This window comes from Podarcis filfolensis (assembly GCF_964270895.1).
Source record: "Podarcis filfolensis genome assembly, chromosome: 1".
Taxonomy (NCBI): domain Eukaryota; kingdom Metazoa; phylum Chordata; class Lepidosauria; order Squamata; family Lacertidae; genus Podarcis; species Podarcis filfolensis.
Window position 1 is genome coordinate 39,300,152 of NC_139604.1, and position 23,768 is coordinate 39,323,919.

Genomic DNA, 23,768 nt, shown 5'->3' on the forward strand with positions numbered 1-23,768 from the left:
GGTGTATGGAAGGGCAGGGTGTGGCCATCGCCTACTCCTTCACTTTATGGGTATTCTGTTAAAGGAATCCGGTGGTTGTGGATCCTGTCCGATGCCCTGCTAGTGGCTGGGGACCATGGCACGACCCCCGGTGACATCAGGGGAGAGCTTACACTTGTATTTGCATCAACAGGCTCCCCCGACTGGTGGTTAACCCTTGTGACACTCACCCCTCCCTGAGGGGGTGGAGTCAAGCTCTGCTGTTTATCCAGTGCCTAAGCCAATACCTCTCACATGCTGTAATCAATAAAGTTGTGGCCTTTTCTAGCCCATTAACCTAATATACTGTGTCCTTGTGTCTTTCTTATCCCCAAGTGCGGAGGGGGGGGGCGGGTCTTTGAATCACAAACTGTTGGAGCTGAGAGGATGTTGAAAAGCAGTTTGTGTTAGGGCACTAGGTTCAGCTGTCCAAGCAAGAAAGTAATGAAAGCTCCTACATGGGCTAAAGCACTTCTTCGGATTCCAGACAATGATCATCGCAAGATAAGTAGTGATAGCTAGCAGAATAGGATGGATATATGGATAAGGATAATGCCATCTTGGCTAAGCAACTTGCAAGGGTGTGTAAGATTTTCCTCTGCCCTGCTCATTTGGATGAGAACTGCAAATACGCCTCAGTTCCGCACAACAGTGGCTTGTGCAGTTGTTCCCTGGAAGGCTATCTCTGGTTCATGACACATTCTGGTAATGACCTTGAATTCCACTTTTCCTATTCAGTGGCACACAATGGTAGAAGTTGGTCACCTTTCAGCAGCAGCGGTTGGTTCTGGTGGTACAGGTAGGGTATCTTTGCTCACCTGCCTTCTGAGGTATCACTGCCAATTCCTGAAAGGGAGGGGGAGGAGGCATGGGGAATATAGCTCAAATTTAGTGCCCATTTCCATGTTATTTGCTTCCAGAAAAAAATGCACCTGCAAATAACATAGAAATTAGTGCTAAACTTGCACTGTATTTCCAAACATGGTTTTTACATTGTGTGAAAACTCAACTATCATGTGGAAATTAACAGCTGAAAAAGGTTGGGGAAAGGGAATAAACTGGTGTGTGAATACAGACCCAGTATCAAATCTATAACTTTATTGTACCACACAATTTAAGAGAGAGAGAGAGAGAGAGACAGTATTTTGCTAGTGACTTCTGGTATCTTTGCCACACAGACAGGCAATTCAAATAACATTGTATCAAAACAACATTGGCTATAATCAGTATAGCCAATAAGTTCGCTGCTAGGAAAGATTTTGTTGTTTAAAAAGAAATTACAGAAATTTCAGCTCCTGAGATCTAATTAAAATAATAACATGACATGTGTGTTCTTGGACTAGTGCCTTATGAATTGGCTGTTCTCTTTTTTCTCTGCCAAAACAATGTCATAGGAGCACACACTGCTAATTAGGAGAGGAGAAAACTGGCTTGAAATCAGCAGTCCTGTTGCCTTAACTTTTATGAAGGCGGGAAACATAGCTGGGTTTTAGCGGAATACCACTCAAACAGAAGCAGGGGTCAGTCACACAAGTGATATGATGCATAACTTTAATGAACTGATATATCTTTTAGATTAATAAAATAGCTTGCCAACATTAGAAAATAAATTATATGTCCAGACAAGCTTGAAATGGTGAACTATATTACTTATAAACACTTCATAATCCTGTTTATTTATTTTTACAAAGTGGTGATATTTCGAAAGGTTATTTATCACATTAGACTAGATGAACTAAAGCAAACTCATTTCATCCTGTATAGAAGGTGGATTGTATGCTGCAGTGCTCTTTCCTAATCATCTGTCTAGAGAATTCAGGGGATTATGCAGATAGTTTACAGATTTGTGCCAGGGGTGTAACCCAATCTAATCCATATTTGCTTGTGATCTTCTATCCAAACATGGCCCACCAGCCATTGATTGTCATTTTCTTCTTGACAGAAGGGGGAGTCTTCAATCTAGGTGGGTGTGATGCAGTAATACTTGAGAGGTCATTCTTTTTTTTTTTAATAATATTTTTATTTTTCCATATAAACACAATACAACAAACATAAACATACAAAAACAAAAACAAAACAAAAAACATGTATCATTTCATATCCTAATTTCATATCCTATCTTCCCCGACTTCCTCATGCCTCCCCTTTCTGTATTCCAAATTCTTATCGATTACTCAGCAAATCTTCCCTTATTTTAATTTAAATTTAGACTAATCTTCCTTATTCTCCTTGTCTTAACCATTGCTAATAGTAACCATTTACTTTCCAATCCAACATCATTCTAACTTTCATTAACTTTGTAATATTTCTTTAAATAGTCCTTGAATTTTTTCCATTCTTCTTGCGCTGCTTCTCTTCCCTGGTTTCGGATTCTGCTCGTCATTTCTGCCAAGCCCATGTAGTCTATCACCTTCATCTGCCATTCTTCCAGTGTGGGTAGCTCTTGCGTCTTCCAGTACTTCGCAATGAGTATTCTAGCTGCTGTTGTAGCATACATAAAGAAAGTTATATCCGTCTTTAACACCCCTTGGCCGACAATACCTAAGAGAAAGGCCTCTGGTTTCTTGGAGAAAGTATATTTAAATACCTTTTTAAGTTCATTATAGATCATTTCCCAGAATGCCTTAATCTTCGGGCAAGTCCACCAAAGATGAAAAAATGTACCTTCAGTTTCTTTACATTTCCAACATTTATTGTCAGGCAAATGGTAAATCTTTGCAAGCTTGACTGGGGTTATGTACCACCTATATATCATTTTCATAATATTTTCTCTTAAGGCATTACATGCCGTAAATTTCATCCCGGTGGTCCACAACTTTTCCCAATCAGCAAACAAAATATTATGACCAATGTCCTGAGCCCATTTAATCATGGCTGATTTAACCGTTTCATCTTGTGTATTCCATTTCAGCAGCAAATTGTACATTTTTGACAAGTTCTTAGTACTGGGTTCTAACAGTTCTGTCTCCAATTTTGATTTTTCCACCTGGAAGCCAATTTTACTGTCCAGTTTAAACGCTTCATTTATTTGATGATAGTGCAACCAATCTCTCACCTTCCCTTTTAATTTCTCAAAACTCTGCAATCTCAGTTTGTCCCCTTCCTTTTCCAAAATTTCCCAGTATCTTGGCCACTTGGACTCCATATTTAACTTTTTAACTGCTTTAGCTTCCATTGGCGACAGCCACCTTGGAGTTTTATTTTCCAGCAAGTCTTTATATCTAACCCAGACATTTAATAGTGCTTTTCTGACAATATGATTTTTAAAACTTTTGTGTGCTTTAACCTTGTCATACCACAAATATGCATGCCACCCAAAAATATTGTTAAAACCTTCCAAATCCAAAATGTCTGTGTTTTCAAGAAGCAGCCATTCTTTCAGCCAGCAGAAAGCTGCCGCTTCATAGTACAATTTAAAGTCTGGCAGGGCAAACCCCCCTCTTTCCTTTGAATCCGTTAATATCTTAAATTTAATTCTGGGCTTTTTGCCCTGCCAGACAAATTTAGATATGTCTTTTTGCCACTTCTTGAAACAATCCACTTTATCCATTATTTGCAATGCTTGGAACAAAAACAACATTCTTGGCAATACATTCATTTTTATAACTGCAATTCGGCCTAACAAGGAAAGCTTTAAATTGGACCAAATCTCCAAATCTTTTTTCACTTCTCTCCAAGTTTTTTCATAATTATCTTTAAACAGATTCACATTTTTAGCTGTCATATTTATACCCAAATATTTCACTTTTTTGACCACAGTCAACCCTGTCTCGTTCTGAAACCTTTCTTTTTCTACCTGTGTCAAGTTTTTCTCCAAAACCTTTGTCTTTGACTTATTCAATTTAAATCCTGCCATTTGACCAAACTCTTGAATTATTTCCAAAACTCTTTTCGTGCTAGCTTCTGGCTCTTGCAATGTAAGTACTAAATCATCTGCAAATGCTCTCAATTTATATTGTTTAGCTCCGACCTGAATCCCTTTAACCAACTGGTCCCTCCTAATCATATTAAGCAAAACCTCCAGGACCGATATAAAAAGTAGTGGGGAGATAGGGCACCCCTGACGTGTCCCTTTTTCAATCTTGAACTCTTCTGTAACCACATTATTTACAATTAATTTTGCTTTCTGTTCAGAGTATATTGCACCTATACCATTCTCAAACCCTTGGCCTACCCCCATCCCCCGGAGGTTCTTCAACATAAAACTCCAAGAAATGTTATCAAAGGCTTTCTTGGCGTCCACAAAAATCAAAACCGCCTTAGTGTTTATATTCACTTCCAACTTTTCCAAAATGTCAATTATATTCCTTACATTGTCCGACAAATGCCTTTTCGGGAGAAAGCCCGCTTGGTCCCCATGAATCTCCTCCATCAAAACTCTTTTCAGTCTCTTTGCTAAAATATCAGCAAAGATTTTATAATCCACATTCAATAACGAGATGGGTCGGTAATTTTTAAGTTGAGTCTTTTCAGTCTCTGTCTTTGGTATAAGTGTGATATAGGCCTCACTCCACGTATCAGGTGCCCTTCTCCCCTCCATAATCTCATTACAGACTTCCTTCAAAGGTTGTATCAGTCCTTCCTTCAAAACTTTATAATATTTAGAAGTCAGTCCATCCGGCCCGGGGGATTTGCCCAGCGTCATGCCTTGAATGGCATCTTCTATTTCTTGTGCTGATATCTCCTGGTTCAAAATTGTTTTACTTTCCTGCGAAACCTTTTTCAGCCCATTTTTCTCGAGGAATTGTTGTATATCCATTTCTTTCTGCGGCCCTTGTGTGTAGAGTTGTCTAAAGTAGTTCTGAAAACAGTTCCTAATTTCCGCTGGGTTGCTTATATTCTTTCCTTCCACCTCTATATTTGTTACCGTGTTGAGTTTTTGTCTCTTCTTTATTTGCCAAGCCAATAACTTACCACATTTATCAGCAGATTCAAAAGTCTTTTGTCTCATTTGTTTAATTTTCCACTCTAATTCTTGATTCATCAGTTCCATATATTGTGTTTGATGAAATTTAATTTCTCTTAAAATCTCTTGGGATTTTGGCTTCGATCTTAATTGTTTTTCCCCTTCTTTTATCTTTTCCAAAATTCTCTCCTTCCTCTCGTTTTGCTTTCTTTTCTTTAATGTATTTTGCTGAATCAAAGACCCTCTCATCACGGCTTTGCTTGCGTCCCATACTATTCTTTTTTCTACTTTAGACCTTAAGTTGATTTCAAAGTAGTCTTTCAAAGTTTTTTGGGCCTTCTTGCAAATCTCCTCATCTCTGAGTAAGGTGTCATTCATTCTCCATCTGAAGGAACCAGTTGTTGTTTGCCTCATCACCATCTTTACTGCATTGTGGTCGGAGAAAGTTTTTGGGCAGATTTCTACTTTCTTTATGTTCGGCGCCATACTGCTAGTCACCCAAATTTGGTCAATCCTTGTCCATGTCATTTTGGCTTCAGAAAAGAAGGTTCCCTCTCTTTCTAATGGGTGTTTTGTTCTCCAAATGTCAATCAAGTCCATATTGTCAGTCATTTCGAAAAAAGTCTTTGGTAGTCTTCCATCTTTTGTTATTACCTGTCTTTGTGCTTTGTCCATATTTGTTGAAACTACTCCATTCATATCTCCCATCAAAATTAAATTGTAGTCCATATGGTCCATCAAAATTTCATGCAACTTCTTAAAAAATTCAGCTTTCCCTTCATTTGGTGCATAGATTCCCACTATCAGATACTTCTCTCCTTGGGATTGGATTTCAATTGCCAAATATCTTCCTTGATCATCTTTAAAAATTTGTTTCGGTTGCAATTTTTCTTTTGCATAGATCACCACTCCTCTCTTTTTTACTCTGTCTGAAGATATAAATTCCTGTCCCAATCTTTTGTTTATTAATAATTTTCTATGTGCTCTTGTCACATGAGTCTCTTGTAGACAAATCAAGTCCAATTGGTCTTTCTTTAAAGCGTGAAATATATTTTTTCTCTTTCTGGGAATGTTCAAACCGTTACAATTCCAGGTTAGAAGTTGCAGAACCATGGTGGGATTATTTACTCCTTCCTCCTACAGCTCCCTGTTTTTGTTCCTCGTCTGTCGGTGGTACCGTGTCCGTGTCCAGTGACGGATGCCCTTGTCCTGGAAATGTCTCTTTCTGTAGGTCTTCTTCGTGTTCTCCCAGGAACTTGTCTTTATCACTCACAGTCTTTATTCTTCTCTTCTTCCCCTTGTATTTAAAAGACAAGCCTTGGGGAAACTCCCACCTGAATGGTATGTAGTTCCTTTTCAGCAATATCACCAGGTCCTTATAGTGTCCTCTTGCGTCCAAAATACTCTTAGGAATGTCTTTGAAGATCTCAATATGAAAGTCTTCAATTCGAAGGGTTGTTTGGTAATGCAGGTTCAATATTTTATCTCGCTCCTCCTTTGATCTTAGAGTTATAAGACAATCTCTGGGTCGATTCCTCCTCTGCCTTGTTCCCAATCTAAATGCACTTTCTATCTTAAAATCTTCTTTCTCCAACTCCTGCTTCCAAAAATCAGAAAATTCTTTTGTCAAATAGTCCACCAGGTTGTCTCCTTCCTTTTCCGGCACAAGTCTAATCCTTAGATTCCTCTCCTTACGTTGCATATCCTGCATAGAGAGTGCCAGCTCATACTCATCTAGTTTCTTGTAAACTGGTGGAAATTTTTCCTCCGCAGCAGTTGCAATTTCCTTAGCTTCCTCGGCTATCTTTCGTGTTGTAGATGAATCTTCCAATAATTTCCCAATTGCTTCTGCATTTGAGTTCACTTTGTTCCCAAGGTCAGTTATACTTTTTGTATTTAAGTCAATTTTCCCAGAGATTTCTTCAATTTTTTTATTTGTTTCAGCAACTTGTACTTTAGTTTCTGCAACTTGTACTTTAGTTTCTGCACCTTGCTTTTTTAGTTCCTCCAAAGAGTCATTTATTTTCTCCAGTACCTTAGCAAATGATTCTTCTGTAGACATTGTTTTCACTTTTGCCTTTGCGACAACTGTAGTTCCAGAGGCTCCTGTTACAGAAGCCCTTCTTTGCATGGAAGGGTCAATTTTGTATTGTCTGCCAGATCTCAAGGTTGTTTCTTGTGAATCCCCTTTCTCTTTACCATCTGCCATAACAAAGTCTTTTAGTCAAGGTCATTCCCACACTCTTGAGCTATCAGACAAAAGTTCTCAGATTTTAAACTCCACTTGTTGCTGAAACAATTTGTAAGTCCTCTAGAGGGCGTAGAGTCAATTCTTTACTTCTCAAAATAGTCCCACACTCTTCAAAAAATAAACAAAAGTTTTCCTAGTCCCTTCCAATTATTCTTTTCTCTTTCTAGGGGATCCCAGTCAATAATGTCCTGTAAGTAACTTTACAATGCAACAAAATAAATGTTTCAAGTTGGGAGTAGCCAAAGTCCATTAAAGATACTTTTTAACCTTCTTATAGCAACAGTCCTTAGCCGGTTCCTTTTCTCCGGCAGTCCGATCCCAGGTTAAAGAGCAGCGGTACTTAATCCAATTCTTTTAAATTGGCAGGCTTGAGAGGTCATTCTAGGACTTTGGGCCTTCCTGCCTCATTGCTCTAATGCAGGCATGTCCAACTCCCAAGAGAATGTGATCTACTCCCACTATAAAAAAAACTGGCAGTGATCTACCCATTAGATTAACCAAAGTTGTTGAGTTTTTTTTGGGGGGGGGGGGAGCCAATGTAAGGGACAAGCATGATGAAAGGAACTAAATACAGCATGTTTAGCTCTGCTCCAAAGGTTCTGCTGTTCCTTCTGTCCCCAACATTGTTGTTTGCCCAGGGCTCTATATTGCCCAGGGAACTTCTCTGCCTAGAAAAGTCTCTTTGGTGCAGGCATTGTGCTGCAGACATGGCAACAAGGTGGGTGGGAGGGGCAGTGGAAGTTTGAAGGCAGGACTGAATGCATGACCCTGCATCCCTCTTCACTGTGCTGTGCCATCTATATGTGGTTATGATTTAGGAAAATGGAAGAGATTAAGCATTAGCCAATGTATAATGAGTGGGGCACTCCTTTGTTCATCTCAACAGAAGGTGATTGCACACCTTGTTAGACCTTGCAGGCTAACATTTACAAGCAAAACTGAGACTTTTGAGCCAATGCGATTGTGAAGGACCTTGACATGGAGGTGAGCTGGTGCTTTCTGGCAACATGGCAGGTCAATGAGGCACAGTGTTTAAGTCAGAAGAACCAAGGTGTTTCAGAGTCCCATTGAAAAAGTTCTGGAGTTAAGCACAGAATGAAGTGCTTAATTTCCACTGATACTACTAATGGAATTTAGGTGAGCCCAGTTTTTCAAGGATCACAGCTGCTGTAGTTGCAGGGGCACGGTTCAGATTTACAATACGGGGCCATTGTCATCATCTGCATAATCTATATTAATGGGTTTTGAAATTCCTCTTCCATTGTAAGGTAATGTATTATAAACAGAAGTCGTCGTTAGTTCTTCAAGGTAGGTTATCTTAAAGTGTCCATGTTATTTTGTTGGAACTGAAAAGGTCACTCTGGCCCCATTCACCAATGGAACTCAAACCCCATACTTACGTATTTATTAAAGAGGAGAAATTAGAGTCTTCTGCCTTTCTCTGTTAGTTCAAGATAATAGGCAAGGACAATGAGAAGCAAGCATGTAATGGCTTTGGAATGAAGAGCTCCCATTGACAGAAGTTATTGTTCTCTCTCCTTAATAAAAAGTTATTATAGGAGCAGAATCATTAGTCAACTCAGACCTTGCTGCACAGTTGGCTAACTCATGCAGAGAACTGCTCGTGCAAGTAATCCACTCACGTGAACAGTGCAATGTTAGAAGAGCAAATTGTAATGAGATTGCCCCTTCTTTTCAGTGAATGGTATTCTCATGTCATCAGAACAAGGGACTACAATCTTAGAGGGGTTCAGTTTTTTATCCTTACAATGCCCACTCAAACAGACCACTCTAAAGAGTTATGTACAGATTTAGTATGTTAATAGGTTTTTGGAGCTTCTTCACAAAACTCTTCCAGCCCATGGCAGCTGCTGTTCTTGGATCAGGCTGCCTGACTCTGGGCTGGTGATATGAAAACCAACATCACTGGATGAACACAGCATGGATTGGCGGCTTTTACCATCCAGTTCCAACTGCCTGAAATTTGAAAGGTGCAATCAAGCCCCCAAATCTGATCCACACTGAGTTAGCATGTGGATGACTTCTGAGGGTTGGAAGAACTGTGAAATGGGGGGCGGAGGGCGGGAACCACTTCGAATCTGATGCAACTGAAGGAAATATGATGCAAAATCTGATGTAACTGAATAGTTTAATATAATTGCTGTTGTTTAAATAGAAATGATACTTACAAGTTGTTTTGTTGCAGCTGTTTGCGAGCTGAAATGCCAGTTTGGAGGGAGATGTGTCAAGCCAAATGTTTGTGCCTGTAGAAGTGGGCATGGTGGTTCAAACTGTGGAAAGAAGGTACAGTAGTACTTCTGTAATGTTGATCCCCTATTCATAACATGGGGAAAGAACTATTGCAGAATGAACAAAACATTTTGGATGGTATCCAGCATTGTAGTTCCATTAGCATGAGGATTTATGTGTGTGCAATGGCACACACACCTCAGCCTCCACAGATCTCCTGTCAAGGATCTGGGAAAACCCTGGAACAGATTTAGGGTGTGCACAGGGAGGGGAGGGGGGCATTCCACTGTTCAGCCAGAAGTCTTTGCACTAGCAGAACTACTTCCCTGGATACTACCCTTCATGTTTCCCTACATGTTTTTTCTTCTTAATATTTTTTATTTTAACCAGTCAGGCTTTGTGTGCCTCTTTCAATAACATGAAATCTCCTGAATCAAGCTTGACTATACGTTCAGCATCAGGGCAGAGAATCATAGTGTTTTCTACTATGTTTGGATAATGTAGTACGATACACTATGACAGCCTTTTCACATTCAATATTCTGGAACTGAAGTCACATCTTTAAACTCAGAATTACAGTTATTGATGCATTTCATTGACAGTGACATTCTCCCAGGAAAATAAAACTTCTATATTGACATTGGCATGCAGCAGATGCAGATAAGATGAAGCAAGACTCATTGTAATTTTCAGACTGCACAAAAACTATTTAAACTGGTCAAGTGTAGCCAGCAGGGAAAATATACCTTGCATTTTCTGAAGTGCTCTATTTTATATCCTATTTTGACATCCTAGATTTCAGTGAGATAAACTGAAGCGATTGATTGTCTGTGTGTGTTTAAATTCAAAAGTTTTTATATATAGTTTTTTTCATGGTACAGTGAGAACTGACCTTTCTGTTATATCAAAACCAAAATTACCAGGTTTGTTTTCGAAACCATTGCTATGATTGCAAATGTGCAGTATGAGATCTGTCAATTCACAAATGAAGTGGAACTGTGCTGTACTTTGTATAAAATATCAAATCAAATGCTGAGCATCCATTATTCCTATCAGTGAACCATTGCACAGTAAATAGAATTTGGAGAAGCTTTAGCAGAAGCTTTAGAATATGAGAAATGCCATGCTACTGGGTCACTGCAGTGGTCACTAGCTCAGTTTATCTTGTCATCAACAGAAGTCAGTTCCAGAAAGAAGATTACAGCCCATTCCTAAGCACAGCTTACTTTGAACAAAGTCCAGCTGAATTTCAGTGAGATTATCTTCCTCGTAAGCATGTGCAGGATTGGCATCTAAAATGAAAAGTAAAAATAGCAGCAGGTATTATAATCCACCTAAATCCTAATATTAATGCTAGCTTCTGACCACTTGGGATTTAGCAGTTTGTCACATACACAAAAACTCTGTGTTCAATGCCCTGATCAGGCATATTATTCCCAAGTTCATCCAGCGTGAGAGGAGGCATTGGTGAAGCCACACTTTCAACATGGCTGTCTGCAAGGAGGGCCTTTTTGCTTACAAATGTATGTGTGAAAGCTTCCATCTGACCTGGAACCCTTGTATGTAACTATAATGTTCAAAGGCTTCCTCCCTGCAGACATTCACACTGTATCTGTAGATGCTAGAGTCTGGGGCTAATTGGTATAACACCAGTTCCCAGTTCATGTGTTGGATAAATTTGTGAGGAAACAAAATTCAGCACCTTGGTCATGCACTTTTGAGACAAGGAGCGAGTAGGTAACATGTATCTTTGAATTGTTCAACACTTTCTGTCAGGGAACTGTCATCTGAGACGAAGGAGGTGAAAGGGCTTATGGAGGGTGAGAGAGACCACTCAGCGGAGGAGGGGACCAGCAGGGGGAGAAGTGGAGTTACAAGGGAAAGTGAGTCGGAGGGAGGGCTCAGAGATACTTCAAGCGAGAACAGTGGAGAGGTTTCAGGACCTCCCGTAGGGACACCCACTCCTCGGCGGAAACTGTCACGCCGAGAGTCCAGAAGACGCGTTTCCGTTAAGGAGCTTTTATGCTGGAAGAAGTTCCGTAAACGCCCACTGTCCGATTCAACGAGCGATTGATGGAGCCATGCTTAAGGAGCTCCATCACAGACAGAGGTTTGGGAACTTAGCCAAACTCTGAGGGATCAGGATTTTACGCACAAGCAGCTCACCATCCCATCACAGCAATCGGACAGTCCCTGAAAGCAGCTTGTGCAGAGAGGCATCATGAGCAACCCAGCCAGAGCCGGAGGAGCAGCAGGAGCTGGAGAAGGTCCAACTCTGGAAGAAAGGTACAGAGTTTTGGAACTCCAGCTAGCAATGCAAACGGCGAGGCTAGAAGAAAGGAGGGCGCAGGATGCAGAAAAGGCAAAAGGCGCTACACTAGCAAGAAAGATGCCAGGAATGGTGCAGAAGTTTGGGGGGGACCCCAGGAACTACCAAGCCTTTAGGACAGAGATGCAGTATGCTCTCGAACTGCAGTTTAACGACTTTCCCGATGAGGCATCGCGAGTGGCGTTTGTGATTGGCCATCTCAAAGGGGGGGCGAGAGACTGGGTCCGCCCCCTGATGGCAGGGAATAGTGACATGCTGAAGGACGCGAGGAAGTTTTTTCGCGCCATGGATTTGATGTTTTCCAGCGAGATTGAACAGGGACTGGTGCGCAGACAATTGATGGCTTGCAAACAGGGGAGCCGATCGGTTCGTGAGTACTGGACTGAGTTTACAATGTTGATACATAAATTGGGGTGGGACCTATCGGCGGAACCCATTCAAATGCTCTTTGAAGAGGGGCTTTCTTCGGCGGTGAAAGACGAACTTTCCCGGGCGCCCAGGGCGGAGTCTATGGACCAGCTGACCAAATCAGCGCTGACCATTGGAGCGCGCCAGGAGGCAAGAGCCTTGGAGAAGCGGGAGGGGAAAGGAGAGCGTTGGAGGGATTTCCACATTCCAGAGATTCCAGAACCCAGTTTCCCGCCCGGAGAGCCGATGGAAGTTGGAACAGCGCGCGCGCGCGCAGTTTCAAATCCCAGTGAAGGGAGGAAGAAGGAGGGAAAGAGCGCCAAGAAATGTTACCTCTGCCAGCAGCCAGGTCACTTTGCCAGAGTCTGCCCGCAAAGAAAGGAATGGCAAGGGATGGCGGGAGCTGTTGGGGGGAAGGAGGAGGAAGTCCAGGAGCCAGTAAAAGCCAACGCCTGTCTGCCACTGTCAGGGCACTGCAGACAGGCCAAGGAGCAGTAAAAGTGCCCACTCCGGAACCTCCAAGACCAGCTCTAGTAATAGAGGTGCTGCTAGAGCAGGCAAACGGATACCCACTAAAGACCAAGGCGCTGTTGGACTCAGGCAGCTCCTGTAATTTTATGAGCAAGGAGTTTGCAGCTGAACACCAGATACAGACACTCCCTTTAAGCAACCCCCTGCAGGTCACCACGATCGATGGGAGGGAGCTGTTGGGGGGAGAAGTTAGCCTACAGACCGTCCCAATGGTTATGAGGGTGGCAAGGCACACTGAAAGGATAGCGTTCAATGTAGCCACCCTGGGAGGGGCGCCAGTCATTTTGGGAATGAGCTGGCTAGCGTTGCATGACCCGCTAGTGGGCTGGCATCAGAGAGTGGTCTCCTTTGGGTCAGCACATTGCCTGGAACACTGCAAAGAGGGAAAGGTGCCAGAAGGGGCAAAAGCCTCCCTAGCAGGGATGGAAGTGGCGGACAAGGGGAAGGTGCCCAAACAATACGCTGACCTGAGCAAGGTCTTCAGCGAAAGGGAAGCAGATAAACTACCACCGCATAGAGACTTTGACTGCCAAATTAACCTGGTCCCTGGGGCCCAGCTCCCCGTGGGCAAGCTGTACGCCATGTCAGACAGGGAAATGCAGGAGTTGAGGGAGTTTATTGACAAAAACCTGAAGAGAGGTTTCATCAGAGAGTCCAGAGCGGTGGGGGGCAGCCCAGTGTTTTTTGTGGACAAAAAAAACACGGATAAACCGAGATTGATCGTGGACTACCGGCGGCTAAATGCCGTGTCAGAACCAGTGACTTTCCCCATGCCCAGGATTGATGACATTTTGACCAGGGTGAGGAAGGGAAAGATATTCACGAAACTGGACCTGAGAGGAGCGTACAACCTGATACGAATAAAGAAGGGGGATGAATGGAAGACAACGATGTTCACCCCCCTAGGGGCTTTCGAATATCTCGTTATGCCCTTTGGATTACAAGCAGGCTCCGCCTGTTTTCAATCGCTCATGAACCATGTACTGGGACCTTTGCTCTACAAGAATTGCGTGGCCTTCCTCGATGACGTGCTGATATATTCAGAGAATGAGGAGCAGCATGTAAAGGATGTCAGGGAAGTGCTGAGCCAGCTGCAAGCAAACCAGTTGTGGGTGAAATTGGAGAAGTGTCAGTTCCACGCCAAGGAGGTGGAATTCCTGGGGTACCGCTTATCAGACAAGGGATTAGCCATGGATCCAGGCAAGGTACAGGCGGTGCTGGAATGGAAGACACCGAAAACGAAAAAAGATGTGCAAAGGTTCTTAGGGTTTGGGAACTTTTACCGTAAATTCATCAAGAACTTTGCCCACTTAACGGCTCCCATCACGGACTGTCTAAGCAGCAAGAAGAAATTCGTTTGGACGGCGGAGGCGGAGCACGCTTTTGAGGAATTGAAAAAGGCATTCGCTTCGGAAGAACAGCTCCTGCATGTGGATTTACAAAAACCCATGAGAGTGGAAACTGATGCCTCAGACCGGGCGGTGGGGGCGGTGCTGCTTCAGCCAGGGAACAATAAGTCGGAATGGAGACCGTGTGCCTTCTTTTCGCGTAAGCTGAACAAATCCGAGAGGAATTACACGGTATATGACCGAGAACTACTCGCCATTCACGAAGCGTTCCGGAGATGGAGACACTTACTAATTGGTGCACAGCATAAGGTGCAAGTGTGTACGGACCACAAGAATTTGGAGTATTGGAGAACGGCACGAGTGCTCAACCAACGACAAGTGAGATGGGCCCAGGAGTTCTCCAAATTCCATTTTGAAATCTGCTATGTGCCAGGTCCAGAAAACATCAGAGCGGACGCTCTCTCTCGCAAACCTGAATATTTGGAGGGGGAGGGAGCGCCAGAAGAGAGACATATTATCCCAGAGGACCACTGGGTGTGTGGTGCGGCCTGGGTGGGGCAAAGAGAACTGGTAGAGGGAACGGTAAATGATGAGTACGCCCAGGAGAAGCTCAGAGGTTTAAGGAGAGAGGGAGAAGACCCCGGAGGTTTTGAAGAAATAAACGGGGCGTTGTATTACAAAGGGGCGCTATATATACCCGAAGGGGAATTGAGGGGGAGAGTACTCAAACAGCTGCACGACAATCCCACAGCGGGGCATTTTGGGCAACACAAGACCATGTGGTTGGTGACCAGGGAGTTTTGGTGGCCCAAGGTGAGGGAGGATGTACGGGAGTATGTGAGAAGGTGTGACCAATGCCAGAGAGCCAAAGGAGAAAGGCGGGCACCAGCGGGGTTATTAGAACCGTTAGCCACACCAGAACGACCGTGGGAGGCGGTGTCGATAGATTTTATGACTGATCTGCCCAAATCCCAGGGGAAAACCGCCATACTAGTCGTAGTAGACCAGTTAACTAAGATGGGTCACTTTGTAGCTTGCTCACATGCAGTCACGGCGGAAGAGACAGCAAAATTGTTTGTAGAACATATTTTTAGGCTGCATGGCGCCCCCTTGAGGCTGGTTTCCGACAGAGGGAAACAGTTCACGTCCAGATTCTGGAGGAAGCTTATGAGCTTGTTGCACGTAGAGGTCAACTTTTCGACTGCCAGGCACCCTGAGACCAATGGGCAGGCGGAGAGGGCAAACGGTATCCTTCAACAATACCTGAGGTGTTATGTCAATGACAGAGAAAACGATTGGGTCGAAAAGTTGGCACTAGCGGAATTTGCTTACAATAATGCAGAGAATGTGTCCACAGGGATGAGCCCCTTTTTGGCTAATTATGGGTGCCACCCCAGGGCGTTTCCAGGGGAAGGAGGAGAGAGATGGAGTGTTCCGGCCGCTGAACTTTTTGTAGAAGAAATGGAAGCGATCCATCGTCAACTCCAACACAACTTAGAAAGGGCCAAAGAAGAATATAAGAGGCAGGCAGACAAGAGCAGAAGGGAAGGTGAAACAATTAGGGTGGGGAGTCGGGTCTGGCTATCAACCCAAGGGTTGCCGTTCAAGGGGAGTTGCAAGAAATTGAGACCCAAAAGATTGGGACCATTTGAGGTCATCCAACAGGTCAACCCAGTGGCTTTCAGACTCCGGTTACCGAACCACATGAAACTGCACCCAGTATTCCACAGGTCATTACTGTCACCATACAGGGGGGAAGGTGAAGGGGTGTTCACACGGGGGCCAGCCATAGAAGAAAGGGAAAGCCGCAACTATGTGGCAGAAATCATCGACTCCAGGTGGAAGGGTAATCAGGTGGAGTATTTGGTCGCGTGGGAAGGGGAACCGGAGTCGGAAAACACCTGGGTGAAGGCAGAGGAGGTCCATGACGAGGTCTTGATCGAAACGTTCCACCAAAGGTTCCCCAGGAAACCTCAGACAGTAGCGAGGTTCCGGAGGGAGTACTTTGGCACCACCGACGATGAGGAGGAACTGGAGGGATTCAGGGAATCGGAGTTGGAAGGGGGTACAGACTCCGAGGAGGAGGAGTACTTGGAAACCGGGAACAGCAAAAGGTGGAGGGAAGTGTTCGAAACTTCGGAAGATGAGGGAGGTTCCTTCAGGGGTTTTGCTCCCTCGCCTCCCGCAGAGGAGGGGAGGGAAGGGGGTGAAGGGGGCCCTAGAGGGGAGGTGGATGTCAGGGAACTGTCATCTGAGACGAAGGAGGTGAAAGGGCTCATGGAGGGTGAGAGAGACCACTCAGCGGAGGAGGGGACCAGCAGGGGGAGAAGTGGAGTTACAAGGGAAAGTGAGTCGGAGGGAGGGCTCAGAGATACTTCAAGCGAGAACAGTGGAGAGGTTTCAGGACCTCCCGTAGGGACACCCACTCCTCGGCGGAAACTGTCACGCCAAGAGTCCAGAAGACGCGTTTCCGTTAAGGAGCTTTTATGCTGGAAGAAGTTCCGTAAACGCCCACTGTCCGATTCAACGAGCGATTGATGGAGCCATGCTTAAGGAGCTCCATCACAGACAGAGGTTTGGGAACTTAGCCAAACTCTGAGGGATCAGGATTTTACGCACAAGCAGCTCACCATCCCATCAAACTTTCTAAATCCAGCTGCAATTAGATGCAATTTATATTCACCTTCACATAGAAAGTACATTGAACTTGATGATTTCTCAGTAAACCTGCTTAAGATCATGCTCCTAAAATGCTCTTTGAAAGCAATGGGACTTAAGTGATCAGCAACTTGTTCTTTGCTTTGATGACATTTAGTCATAACTAATTTTAGCTGTATCGGAGCCATTGTTTATACAGTTCTTGCAATAATAGAATACTATTAGGTTCAAAAAAGACTACGCAAATAGAGGACAGTTTTTATGTTGTGTTATATTTTTTCTTATAAGTCTCAGAAAAAAAATCTAGATGTGATAGGGAAAGCAAGCAAGTTCTCTTTAAAACAAGGTTTTGACTGAGCTTCCCTGGAATTCTGGCTTCTGAAACGCTTGATTTTTTGAAACCCCCCTTCAACCTGGGTCAGAAAGCAGAGCCAAAAGTCTAGACAGGGGTGGGAAACCTGTGACCCTTCATCAGTTGTTGTTGGACTACAACTCCTAAAACCATCAGCCATTGGCCAACCAACCACATTTCTGATCTAATTTATCTCCTTTATGTACCAACCCTACCTAGTCAGCATCCTCTCAGAACTTGATTTTAGTACTTCATTGTTTTCTTTTCTCTTTCTCTCTCCTTGTCTTGATATCTTTTAGCAAGGGACACGGTCCATTACAAGTTGAGTGTGAGGAATTTCATATTACTGAAGTCCCCACAGCCAAGCCTTGTAATCAGGTTAGGGATGTCCCTGGCAGTGGAACAGAAGAGCCCATGGAAAACACCAAGACTCTTCCCAACTCTCTCTCCCACCACCAAATGGCAGGGATAAAGCATAATCACAGCCTGCCTTCCTCTAGGCCTTTCCTTCCAGGCTGTAAACACAGCATGACAGTGGAGTGCCTGACAATAGTGCAATCATGAGCTCTTGTCTCATCTCTTAGCTTCCTTCCCTAAGGGGGCAGTATTTAAATGACATGGGACTACGCGGCCTTGGTGCACACCCTGGGATGGTGGAGAGCCTAGCATGAGATTCAGCATGACGCCATCTTAGTAGAGTATGTCAGTTATCTCAATCCTCATAATGCCTGTCCATCACCAAAGGCAAAGTTTCTTTGTTTTTGTTTTTGTAGAGGAGAATGTGACCCTAAGAATATCTGTTTCCCTTCCCTCAATGAAGAGAGACTCACCGAGAATTTGGTTTGATTCAATTGCTTCATGTCATTAAGGAGATAGAAAATGTGAAGCCTGACAGAGTAGAAAATGTTTCATATACCACTGGTGAAATTCCTGCTTGTTGCTAATTGATGGCATGGAACAATTTCATATTCAGTTTGAGGGGGATATTTCCAGAAGCCTATCTGTGAGAGATAGTTAAGGAGTCATGGAGTTGTCCTAGCCTGCTGCTTTTGTTCAGTTTAAGTTGGTATTGTTCATTCCTTTGCATTGGTATTGTTCATTCCTTTGCAGTTTTTGGATTGAATGGGGTACAGGTGTTCAACTCCTTCAATCTGGATTAGAAAAGCAGAGAGCCCCCACAATGGGAAATAGCCAATCTAGAGTTTTGGCCCTGACTTCTGTCCCAAGAGGGAGGAAATTTCCCAAAGGATTTATAATGGCCTCCAGAAAGCAGGGCTGAATGGGAATATGTGGCAAGAAATGTTCTTTTTACACTGAATTGGCTGAAGGGACAAGGGCATGTGTAATTGCATCTTGGCACCTAAGTGAATCCCTGTCCCTCTTCTCATTTTAGCCTAGAAAAGGAAAAGTAATCACTGGATAGACAGGTTAGAAGATTGACTTCCTTCGCCTGAAACAAACCTCTGGTTTCATTGTCCAGTTAGTAGCACTAAAACATACACACACACAAACACAGTGTTTAGGTCTCTGCCAAATACTTGCTAATAAACTACAGGAGACAGGGATGATGAAAAAAATTAGTTTACATTTTAATGAGAAGCTACCTAATTTGCACTCCCCAAAATTATATGTATGCACTGGAATGCAACTATTCTTCAACGTTTTCACTTATCTGAAAATTGCAATGCAGTTCTCTAACTGAATAATGTATTTAGGAAAAGTGTGCATAAAAATGTATATATTAGTAAATATAACACAAAAATGCAGTATGGCTTTTGAAATGTGTGCATTAGAGAAATACGCACTAATATGATGATGGTGTGTCAAACTGAGCCAAAGACTAGAAAAATGAGAAGCCGAGAAATACCAAAATGGACATCTTCATCCATCCTAGAGAAAGAAGGATGGCTTGCCTCAGTTATTCAATTGTTAGGGCAGAAGTGTCGTTTTTATTTTTAACATTTTATGTAAGTTCCATTTTTTCAGGAAAGAAGGGGAGGGTTCTATAAAACTCTTATTTCTTTGCAGTGGCGTAGCGTGGGGGGTGCAGGGGGGGCCGGCCGCACCGGGCGCAACATCTGGGGGTTAGGGCAAATCCACGGGTTAGGGGGCGCAAATTACTTGCCTTGCCCTGGGTGCTGACAACCCACGCTACGCCACTGTTTCTTTGCTTTCCTTTGTCCCCCCTTCACATATTTCCATTTGACGAGATATTGAATTACATATTACAGACATGACAATGTGTGGCAGTGGTACTAGGATATATGTTGGAGGATAAAGAATTTGTAATAGTATGCCAAACTGCAATAAGACAGTCCTTGCAAGATTCTGATAATTTAGCAATTTTGAGGTAAACATGAAGACAAATGCCCTTGCTAGCTTCTAAAAATCAAAACCGACAGACAGAAAGACTTGCTCATGAAAGAAGAAGAAAACGCTAACAAGCTAAGAACATAGCTGTTTTGTGGGTAATAATACTGCTTCTGCAATCATTAGCAAAAAGTCAGATGGAATACAGAAATTTAATCAAACACAACTGATTTATGGAGTGTTTGTACCTGGAAGCTTTCTTGAAATTTGCAGCACTTTGCAGCTTAAGGTAGACATTCTACAAAGCCATGTATGAGCTTTTATGTTCTCTCACATTCTTCTCTAGAAAATGTATTGGGCCAAATCCAATGTAAGAGTTGCACTGGCAGCAGTAAGTCCAGTTTACTCACTAGGTGGCCTTTGGCAAGCCTGTCTCCCTCCCTCCCTCCCTCTCCCTCTCCACATCAGCTCCTCCCATCTGCAATATAAAGGACAATAATATTGACTTATCCCACCTGGGGCTGGGGAACCTCTGTGCCCTCCCCGAGTTTTAGTTGGGCACCGACTCCCATTAGTCCCCATTCCATCATGGGACAGGATGATGGAATTGCAGTTAGACAACATCCGGTGAATATCCCTGCTTTACAGAATTATTGTAAGAATTATAACTAGATAATGTATGTGTAGCATGTTGAATGCTTGAAAACCACATACAAACATTAAGTGTTCTTTATATTAAATATTTAATATGAATATTTAATATTCTTTATATTAAATCACAGGAAAACAATTTGCACCATCAAATATTATATATCCAGGTTTGATACCAAAACACTACACTTGATAGTATCAAATATGGAGTATATGTGTGTCATGTCAGATGCAGAGAGATCCAGCAGTCCTCTTCTCTTAGAGATGAATAATCCTCCAACTCTTTTGTCCTGCACATTTAGTGGATTTCTAGGTCTCTTGTAGTCCTGCAAGACAAAAGCTCTTTCTGTCACCTAATATCATGTTTGGGGGACTGAGAAGATTTACTTCCACCCTTAAACTAAGATGCTTTTTACTGACAAACCTCCACAGTGTAGAAATGGGCTGAGCACATTCAAACTCATATAGGCAAGGTGTCAACAGTCTCACTGTGTCATATGGAAAATAGCAAATTGGTTTTGTAGACACTCCTGCTTTAGAGGAAAGAAATTTAATTCCAGCTTCAGAACTGTCAACCCCACTGCAAATAACAGAGTCAAAGCCAAACCATTTCAGCAATATAGTTATTTTCCTCTGTTGGAATGATGGAGGAGAAATCAGCCGTTGCTACATGATACCCTCGTGGGTGCGTGTTTTGGAAGCAGATCTGACACAATGTTCCACAATAAAGACAACCACTCCAGGTGAAATTATTGGACAATTATAACACTTGTTAGTTGCCTGCTTGGATCAAATTCTGAAATGTGGGGTAGTTGCAGTGTGGTCATAATTAAAGAGAAAAAAAGGGGGGTTAAGAAAAAACCAGACAGAAGCCATGCCATTACTACATTAGAATATTTCATACTTGTTTTGTGTCAATGTGGATGTAGGCCTGTTTGTCACCTAATCCCTTCAGCAGCTGAATCCTCATTTCTGTTTCACAGCTCCCCATAGGATGAAGAAAACAGCAGAAGGACAATGAAGACATTCATTTTGATGCCGAAATGCTAAGACTCCCTCCTTTCTTTTAGAGTTGGCAGACAATGCACTATAGAAACATAGCTAAATTTCTGCCTCCACTCATGGCAAGCATTAAGTCATGTTGAGAAATTACTGATTCCAGAACATACTCGAACAGCTTTAGCTAGTTGCCTGTGTCACATTAGGTGACACCATTCTCAATCTCAATATATATATATATATTGCAGCATAGTGCCAATACCTCAGTTACTCACTGACTGCAAGTGCCTATTTCAACTGCGACTTGCAGAGTGTTTCAGAAAGGCTGTCACTTTCTGCTAACTTTGGGTTCTATAGAGAAGCCAACATTGAGGATTTGGGGGTGTACCCTAATCCATTTTTCTTGTTCTTCTTGTTTGCTCTGGCCTGCATTGCACACCTCCTGAATTCCAGTTTTACCTGTAAAATTTCTACAATTAACTCCAGAACAAGAGCATGCACCAATTCTCTTCAGTTTTACAAAAGAAAGCAGGTGAGATTGAAGTGAGTAGGAGACATCTCCAGTATCCCCACATACACCAGTGGGGAGGAATGGGGAAGAAATTCAAATCACTTTGCATTTAAAACCGACTCCACCAAATTCACATTTTCCAAAACAATATGGGACCTGAAGCACAGGTACCCTTAAAATTCACACTTATCTGAACTTTGCAATGCAGTGCTCCTACCAAACAATGTTTACAAAAATGCATATTTTAGGAGAAAGTGTGCAAAAAGTGAAGCTTTTCATGAAAATAACATACAAAAATGCATTATATCGGGAAATTGCTTGCTAAAAAAATATGTACATTAAGTCAAAACTGCATATGGAAAGGTGTTTATTAGGAGAACTTTGCACTAAAATGCTGATGAATTCTCACAGAGAATTTTTGGTAAGGAAATCACAGATGGCTGTGCAGAACTAAATTTAAGATTTGACAAATGACAAACTGAGATAATCAAAACTGACAGATTCTTCCATTCCCACCAGTAAGGAATGTGGCTGGAATCCTCTCTGCAATTAAATTCTCTAAACTATCAGGGTTCTTGGATGATGGGAGCAGTCTAACCACATTTAACTGAATGTAGTTGGAATCTGCAGACCACGGTTAAAAGGAAAGGGGTTGGGACATGTAGTTTCCATTGCTACCTGCAGAGTTTGAGTCCTCACACACTCTTAAGAATGCTTGAATATGGCTGCAGTTTATCTCTGCTCAGTTCCATCAGTTGCTTTTCCACACATAAAACATATATTATCAATATGCAGATGTGCAATGATAAAACACTACCAAAGAAGAGCAGTCTTTATTTGAGCATATGTATGCTTGCAACTCCCCCCCCCTGCACTGTTTTACTGAGGCACAGGGATTGGTATGTCTGTGGCTCCATTCAGGCATTTACCTGAACCCACACTGGCTTAAACCAAGGGTGGTGATGGGGTGTACCTGCTATTGCAGGAGGTTTGTAAGCACATTCCACTGAATGTCAAATACATGATGATCTAAAGAGAGACCTGCATGCCTTGGGACATTGGAGTGAGTGGAGCCTGTGTGTACAGATTAAACCCATGTGAATTCAGGCAAACATCTAAACAGGACTTATGTGTATCTTTAACACACTAGAACAAGCACATCAGCCTTGCTTTTTTTGCTGTGTTTTATCAATGGTGCACATGCACAATAGCAATACCAAGGGAGAAAACAAATATGAAGGAACTGAAAGCAGGGGCAAACTAAGTTCAGCGTGGACTCAATTTAAATATAAAAGAACCCCCACATTGTCTTGGACTGTAAACTTTCTTGCTTGGCATGGCATGGGTGCAGTGCTGGCCTGGTGGAGCAATATCCCCTCTCTTCCTCCCTGCACTGTTCTGTGGGCTCTCCTAATCCCCCTGAGTCAATTTTGGGAGGCACGGGGGGGGGGGGAGTTGCGCTAGCAGAAGTCCTTGCATGGGCTTACACTAATGGGAGTCGTTTGTTGAATCTGGCCAATGTGTTTTGGGGCAGTCACAAATAGAACCATAATGTGTGAACAATGCTTTTCATGAGTAACCTCACAACAGCAGCTTCTATGAATGCAGCAGTGTGCTGTTTAATCACAAGTGATCTATGGAACTGATGCCAAGATGCTGTGGCATTTTTGTGATAGGCTGGGTTGCTTCACACCAGCTGAGTAGACATTCCAACAGTGCTTTGGATCACAAGATACAGAATCTTTGCAGAAAATGGATGAGAATGTGTCCTTTTAATGCTAAGAAATTTATAATCATTAATGCAGATTATTTTCTACTTAAAGTGTTTCAGTTCCTGTAGCTGTTAAGTATATTTCTTTGCATATTGCCACCTGCCTTTTCAATATGAGAACAATGTTTGTTTTGTACTACTTTTGCAAAGACTAAAATGTTTTATGTAATTGTACTCTTTTCTTTGAATAAATATTATTTTTGTCCCTCAAATTGCCTCCCCACCCCAGTTCTTTCTTTGTTCTCTTCTATTTTCATGAATTCTTGTCATATCTACAAAATTGTGCAGAGGGAAATATAAAACACAAAGGAACTCATGGCACCAGCATATTAGAGAATGTTATTCTAGATAAATCTATGATGTGCATATAGAAATACAATTGTTATTCTAGCCTCACTGACCTCCCATCCATGCTACATGAAGAGAGGACCTTTTACCGAAGGAGAATTCGGTAAAAACCCACACTTCTGTGGG

At 42.7% G+C, this 23,768-nt stretch overlaps 1 protein-coding gene and 1 long non-coding RNA gene across 2 annotated transcripts in view; one reads left to right on the forward strand and one right to left on the reverse strand.

Moving 5' to 3' along the window:
• Positions 1 to 23,505, forward strand: part of LOC310747408 (von Willebrand factor D and EGF domain-containing protein-like) — a 211,575-nt gene extending 188,070 nt beyond the window's left edge. Inside the window, exons 29-30 of the mRNA XM_083581771.1 lie at positions 9,382 to 9,479; positions 20,997 to 23,505. Coding sequence (XP_083437897.1) covers positions 9,382 to 9,479; positions 20,997 to 21,011 — 113 coding nt within the window. The 3' untranslated portion in view covers positions 21,012 to 23,505. The remainder of the gene's footprint in view (positions 1 to 9,381; positions 9,480 to 20,996) is intronic.
• Positions 436 to 10,729, reverse strand: LOC310748015. The gene is made up of 3 exons (XR_014541064.1): positions 10,652 to 10,729; positions 9,365 to 9,466; positions 436 to 864 (listed from the first exon to the last, which is right to left on the reverse strand). It is a non-coding gene; the product is annotated as an uncharacterized lncRNA (long non-coding RNA).
• Positions 23,506 to 23,768: the final 263 nt, after the last annotated feature.